Raw genomic sequence first — 7,459 nt, 5'->3', positions numbered from 1 at the left:
TTTGGAGATGATAGGTTCCCTGTTTTAGTAACTATGTAGTACTATATATATATTAGACTGTATGTAGTGTATTGTGTTTCCCTCTCTGCCATCACTGTGTCTGTAGTTTGTATGCCTGTATGTCTAGCACCTCTGTAGTGTGTCTCCGTATAACACCTCTAGTGTCTGCGGCAAGGAGGTCACATTCCTATGCTAAATGGCTGCGAGGGTCCACAGGAAGGGACAAGACCATTTGTCTCCGGTCCGCCACTTAACTCAACCTTTTGATGTGTATGAAGGAAAACTGTATATCTAGACACCACACAGTGTGATGGGCAGAGATTCTCTCAGCGCAGCGCCCGAGTGTGCTGGGTCTGTCTCTCCCTTGCGCATTGAATTAAACCACAAATCCTCTGAGGAAACTTTGTCAGCGTGTTCTTCATCATCCTGCATTTGACTCCACGAATAAGGGCAAAATATCCTAACAGTTTTGGCGACCACGAAGGGACAGGAAATATCTTCCACTTGAAACAACGAGAATCAACAAGAAGGTGAGTATCTTTTATTAAACACAACTTACCACCTTCATTAGGCGTTGATTTTCCTTGGTGCAATTTGGAAGTGACTCCTGTTCTGTATTTTAAGAAATAGTTACGTGGACGGGACTTTGATGTAACAACTGATGAGTTTGTCTTTTAATGTTGACGTCATTTTAATGTGGTAGTGCTAGCAGTATTAACAGAGTACGCGGGAGCGTCAATCTGTTCAGTAACGTCTGCGTGCTGAAGTAGAGCACGGCAGCGTTCCGGACCACGTCGGGTCCTCGACGCTGAGAAACGCGTCGGTAGTAACGTGTGTCGGTATTTGACAGAAGGACACGTTTCGAGCCACGTCGGGCTCACGGGCGAAGTAGCGTCCACTTTCCTTAGTAACGTCTGCGTGCTGGGTGAAGTCACGTAACGTTCCGGACCACGTCGGGTCCACTACGCCAAGAAGAGCGTCTGTTTAGTAACGTGTGTCGGTATTTGACAGAAGGACACGTTTCGAGCCACGTCGGGCTCACGGGCGAAGTAGCGTCCACCTTCCTTAAAACAGTAACGTGTGTCGGTATTTGGCAGAAGGACACGTTTCGAGCCACGTCGGGCTCACGGGCGAAGTAGCGTCCACCTTCCTTAAAACAGTAACGTGTGTCGGTATTTGGCAGAAGGACACGTTTCGAGCCACGTCGGGCTCACGGGCGAAGTAGCGTCCACCTTCCTTAAAACAGTAACGTGTGTCGGTATTTGGCAGAAGGACACGTTTCGAGCCACGTCGGGCTCACGGGCGAAGTAGCGTCCACCTTCCTTAAAACAGTAACGTGATATTTCCTGTGTGTGTCGTTTTGGGTCAGAACACATCAGACGAGGGAGCGTCTGTGTAATAATTTGTTGGACAAGTTTTGGTGTTGCTGATTGCTGTTAGTAGCCTAAGTGTTTCGGAGTAACACTGCAAATTGTGAAAAAACTGGGCTGCGTGCCAAAGTGTGTGCAAGAAGAGAACCTTGGTTGTTTACCAATGCGAGTGAATGCGAGAAAGTGCACTCAATGTTGTTTTGTTCGGAGCTCCATCAGTGTTGTCATGTCTACAGAATAACGTATTGTTGTGTTAGGCCTACGTGATATGTTTGTTATATGTGTACACAATATAGTATATATAACCCATATAATATAAGAGTAAAAGCGCATATTTTCCTTTCGTGTAGTTAACGGCTCATAATAGCTAATCTGCGTAATTCTGAAGGGCTACCAACTACGGGAATGATGACGGAGAAAGAAGTTTTATGCGGGGATCTAATGGCAGCGGCATTAAAAGCTATGGTTAAAAGATATGGGAAAGCAATGAGAACTAATCCCCCATTCCCTAGCAAAAATGACTCCGGTTGTAATTTCAGAGAAGGCACTGAACGTATGGTGGTCCCAACAGAAAAACAATAAAGAGAAAGGTAAATATGCAGCAATGTGTGTTAGCTGATGTAATTAATAGCCTCCCTGGAATTAAATCATGTGTGTGCCAATATGTCGATGATTTATTAATTTCGTACAAAATACGGACACGCATCGTAGAGACTTAGATGTTATTTTAAAACATCTGGCAAAACATGGTGTGAAGTGTAACCCACGCAAAGCACAGATCGCACAAACAGAAGTCATTTATCTAGGGTATATGGTTTCACAGGGGTGTAAGAGAATGACCACAAACCGAATTGAAGCCATAACAGAGTGGCGGCGACCTACTACAGCACGAGCGCTACGCAAAATACTTGGTATTTTAATTATTGTCGGACCCATATACCCAACTACTCAACAATTGTTCAACCGATAAACAACCTCTTAAAGGGAGCGGGGGGTCCACATGACGGGATAGAATGGTCGTCTGAGTGTGAGACGGCTTTTCCCATTTTAAAACAAAAAACTTCGCACTTCTCTCCCCAACCCACTTGTGCCTTTCACACTATATACTCATGTAAATACAGGACACATGGCGGCGGTGCTGACACAAAAGCATGGGGACAGACAAAGGCCGGTTGCATATTTCTCCTCTAAATTAGATGTGGTTGTAAAAGCGATGCCGGACTGTTTACAAGCCGTTAAAGCTGCCTCCATTGCCTTAAATCAAGCGTTGCCGTTAATTAGCACACAGGAAATTGATGTTGTAGTCCCTCATTCTGTTCTGTCTATTTTGTCAAGAAAAAGGTTGACAGCAGTACACGTGGCTCGATGGACTCGATGGGAAACAAGTCTTCGGATGCCATCAGTACATTTAAAACATATAACTACTTTGAACCCAGCTACCCTATTCCCAAATCCTGATGAGGGACAACCTCATCACTGTTGTGTAGAAGGGGAAGGTAATTTTGATAACCGTGAAAGAAATCGCCATTCAGGGCGCATTTGGCCTATATGTTGATGGTTCATCTTTTTATATAGATGGAAAAAAAACACAAAACACAAAACGGACAGTTAGTGAAACATGGTAGACTGGTGAATCAGTCAGCACAAGTTGCGGAATTATGGGCTTTGGCAGAAGCGTGTACAGTAATGGGAGGGAACAATGTAAACATATACACTGACTCACGTTATGCATTTGGAGTAGTACATGATTACCTGAACTTGTGGGCTAACAGGGGATTTACCACCAGTGCAGGATCACCAATACAAAATGGGGGAAATTGCATAAAGCCACTGAACTACCAAAGTGGCAGTAATTAAAATTAAAGCTCACACAAAAGGTACAGACCTACACTCAAATGGGAATAGGTGGGCAGATGAAGACAACATATGGAGGGGTCCAAACAACACAGTGATCCTACCAGCTGTTTTGATGAGTACTATGGTTAGCTTATATCACTCCTTAGGACATGATGGAGCATGGCGCATGCAACATCGGATGAAGCAAACATGGTGGCATCCAAAAAATTAAACACTAACATCAATGACTATGTCCGCAGGTGTATCACATGCTCTCGATGCAACCCCGGACCAACCATCGAAGTGAGAATGAGACAACAGCCCAGACCAGAACAACCGTTTGCCCAATTGCAAATTGATTTCATCGGTCCTCTACCAGGATGTAGGGGAAAGAAATATGTGCTGGTGCTCATTGATCATTTTACTAAATGGGTAGAAGCATTTCCAACAGCGCACAACACAGCAACTGACGTAGCCAAAGTGCTATTAACCGAAATAATTCCAAGATGGGGTTTGCCATGTGCTATTGACAGTGATCAAGGTACTCACTTTACAGGAAAAATCATTAAAACAGTATGCCGAGCACTGGGGATTAAACAAAAGTTTCACTGCCCTTTTCATCCCCAAAGCTCCGGTCTGGTGGAACGTGCGAACCGCAGCTTAAAAAACAAACTAACCAAACAGTTGTTTGCAGGCACTGGAGAAGACTGGGTTTCACACTTACCGGCTGTCCTTCTTTCCCTAAGAGCAGGCCCCACTAATCCTGAATCACTCTCTCCTTTTGAAATGCTAACAGGTAGACCCATGAGGACTCCCGGGGATTTGTGTATTGCAGGAGGAGAATTGCATGTGATGGGAGATAGGTTGCTGGAATATTGTAAGCTTTTGTCTCAGTGTGTACCACAGGACCCACGGACAAAACCAGATCCAGTGACAGACCTGGAGGAGAGCCCCGCAGTCCAACCCGGAGACCAAGTCCTGGTGAAGTCCTTCCAGAAAAAGACATTCGGCCCTCACTGGACTGGACAACATACTGTGTTACTCACCACCCCATCAGCTGCCCGCTTGACCGGAATACCAACATGGATTCACCTGACTCGTCTGAGAAAGTACACAAGTCCAACACAACATGAAGCGCAGCTCAATCCTTCTTCCCCACAAAGTACTGGGAAGCCGGTTTGTGTTAACACACCTTAAGGCAGAAAGATATGCGGATCCGCAGTTCTCAAATGTGCACCAACGCGAGTGGATACATCTGGACTTGGGACCATACTTTTAATCAAACTGGATGGGGATCTTTCCAATGCAACAAGGACATATGGAGAGTTGTAAACTGTCAATTGTGGGGTTTGAAAAACCCAGGAAAACTTCTGGACAATCTTTAAATTGTGAGAAATTGATTCTCTCACCAGAACTGTACACAGGCCAACCCGAGGAGGATGGGTCCCCCCTGCTGAGCCTTGGTTCCTCCCAAGGTTTCTCCCCTTTATGCTAGGGGAGTTTTCCTTGCCACTGTTGCCATGTGCTTGCTCACTGGGGGTAAAGGCCTGAATAGGTTATGAGGAATATGGCATTTAGCACCATATTCCCAAATACAAAATGGGGGACTGATAGGTTCCCTGTTTTAGTAACTATGTAGTACTATATATATATTAGACTGTATGTAGTGTATTGTGTTTCCCTCTCTGCCATCACTGTGTCTGTAGTTTGTATGCCTGTATGTCTAGCACCTCTGTAGTGTGTCTCCGTATAACACCTCTAGTGTCTGCGGCAAGGAGGTCACATTCCTATGCTAAATGGCTGCGAGGGTCCACAGGAAGGGACAAGACCATTTGTCTCCGGTCCGCCACTTAACTCAACCTTTTGATGTGTATGAAGGAAAACTGTATATCTAGACACCACACAGTGTGATGGGCAGAGATTCTCTCAGCGCAGCGCCCGAGTGTGCTGGGTCTGTCTCTCCCTTGCGCATTGAATTAAACCACAAATCCTCTGAGGAAACTTTGTCAGCGTGTTCTTCATCGTCCTGCATTTGACTCCACGAATAAGGGCAAAATATCCTAACAGAGATAATGACTCTCGCTGTAGTTCTGGTGTGGTCCCAGAGCCTCAGAAATGGCTTTGTAACCCTTTCCAGTCTTTGCATGCTTGAGGGTGAGTCACGGGTCGATAAGCATGTCCCTGGGCCTATCACAGTGTGTTTAGTATGTTTGGGGGTGTGTTGTGCTAGGATTGGCATGTTTCTGGGCCTATCACAGTGTGTTTAGCGTGTTTGGGGGTGTGCTGTGCTAGGACTGGCATGTTTCTGGGCCTATCACAGTGTGTTTAGTGTGTTTGGGGGTGTGTCGTGTTAGGATAGGCATGTTTCTGGGCCTATCACAGTGTGTTTAGCGTGTTCGGGGGTGTGTTGTGCTAGAATAGGCATATTTCTGGGCCTATCACAGTGTGTTTAGCATGTTTGGGGGTGTGTTGTGCTCGGATTGGCATGTTTCTGGGCCTATCACAGTGTGTTTAGCGTGTTTGGGGGTGTTTTGTGCTCGGATTGCCATGTTTCTGGGCCAATCACAGTGTGTTTAGCGTGTTTGTGGGTGTGTTGTGCTAGGACTGGCATGTTTCTGGGCCTATCACAGTGTGTTTAGTGTGTCTGGGGGTGTGTCGTGTTAGGATAGGCATGTTTCTGGGCCTATCACAGTGTGTTTAGTGTGTCTGGGGGTGTGTCATGTTAGGATAGGCATGTCTCTGGGCCTATCACAGTGTGTTTAGTGTGTTTGGGGGTGTGTCGTGTTAGGATTGGCATGTTTCTGGGCCTATCACAGTGTGTTTAGTGTGTTTGGGGGTGTGCCCGTCGCCCATCAGTGGCTCACCCATCAGATTGACCCTGCGCCGAATGTCATGCAGTTTCTCCAGCAGCTTGGGCTTCATCTGTTTGACCTTGCTGCCGTCCAGAACGTAGACCACGCAGTGGACCATGTCCCCGAGGGCGGGGCTCTTACGATACCCCAGCGAGTCCGGCTGCAGCGGCACTAAGGGGTTGAACTGAGAGGAGAAAACAAACAGACAGAGAGACAGAGAGAGAGAGAGAGAGAGAGAGAGAGAGAGAGAGAGAGACAGACAGAGAGAGGGAGAGAGAGAGATACACAGAGACAGAGAGAGAGAGAGATAGACAGACGCACATACAGACAAGTGATTTTACAATGTGCTCATTTAAAAATGAATGAAAAGAAAAATCTTTTAACATAATGCTCAGTCATATCTATGATGCAGAATCTCTTAATGATCATAATATGTGCTTCAGTGCTTGTAGTTCTTCTTCAAACATCTGTTCGGGATGTTTATTTTCTGTGTGTTGGGAGGGGTGGGTGTGGCTACAGAGCCTGAGGGGTGGGTGTGGCTACAGAGCCTGAGGGGTGGGTGTGGCTACAGAGCCTGAGAGGTGGGTGTGGCTACAGAGCCACATTTGGAGCTAGCAAGCTACTGCAATGGCAGAGATGTACAAGCACTGGAAAATACAGGGAGGCAAAACGGAACAGAAGCAAAGAACCAGCAGGGCTCGTTCAAAAAGCAGAGTCCATTTTAGAACTGCTTGTCCTCAAAAACACAAATATAAAAATGATATAAAAATTGATATAAAATATGAAATATAAAATCATGGGTGAGTGGGCGGGGCTGAGGACGGAGGAGGAGACTTCTTTGATTGCACACACAGGACCGCAGCAAGGCTAAAAGATCCTGCGCAGCATGCCTTTAAACTATGAATTTATCAGCGATGAACAGCTTCAGAGTCCTCACCTGGTACCTGTCCATAACGTGGCCTCTCAGAACACTTGTGATGTCATCCATGTGAAGCCCCTCCCCTGTGGCTTCCTCCAATCCCATAGTGTCACACATGACAAAGGGGAGGGGCTTGCCCTCCCTCCCAGCCTTGACCTGGTAGTTGCGGAACTGAAGGACAGGTCTCAGGTCAGAGGTCACAGGGTACAGGTAACAGGTCATAGCATGATGGCAAATGATGTGCATCTTCGCCAAAGGAAACCCAAATACTGTACTTATATCTAATTCTGTTTGTGAGAAGTGGCTGATATATAAATTTAGAGAGTGAGAGTTTGAATTCACTGAGTGGTGATTAACTGATTTATTGATTGAATGAATATGACTGACTGATTGATTATTATTGACAGCAATTCATTAAGCTAGAATGATTGATTAGCGAGAATGGGTATGATTGATTCACTGATTGATTGAATGTAATTGAT

The 7,459-nt window shown here is 45.8% G+C and overlaps 2 protein-coding genes across 6 annotated transcripts in view; one reads left to right on the top strand and one right to left on the bottom strand.

The window, feature by feature from the left end:
- LOC135258127 (interferon-induced protein 44-like) overlaps positions 1-7,459 on the bottom strand; it is a 43,617-nt gene that overhangs the window by 24,552 nt on the left and 11,606 nt on the right. The window contains exons 7-8 of one of the 5 annotated variants that reach the window (XM_064341387.1): positions 6,996-7,148; positions 6,071-6,242 (exon numbers count right to left, since the gene is read on the bottom strand). The exons of the other annotated variants lie outside the window; for them this stretch is intronic. Of the exons in view, the coding sequence (XP_064197457.1) occupies positions 6,071-6,242; positions 6,996-7,148 (325 nt within the window). The remainder of the gene's footprint in view (positions 1-6,070; positions 6,243-6,995; positions 7,149-7,459) is intronic. 5 annotated transcript variants of the gene reach the window in all.
- Positions 1-7,459, top strand: part of LOC135258128 (rab GTPase-activating protein 1-like) — a 38,812-nt gene that overhangs the window by 25,890 nt on the left and 5,463 nt on the right. The gene's annotated exons all lie outside the window — the stretch shown is intronic.

The sequence above is a fragment of the Anguilla rostrata genome, chromosome 6, assembly GCF_018555375.3.
Source record: "Anguilla rostrata isolate EN2019 chromosome 6, ASM1855537v3, whole genome shotgun sequence".
Lineage (NCBI taxonomy): Eukaryota > Metazoa > Chordata > Actinopteri > Anguilliformes > Anguillidae > Anguilla > Anguilla rostrata.
The sequence above is the reverse complement of the archived record's forward strand: the minus strand, read 5'-3'. Positions and strand labels throughout refer to the sequence as shown.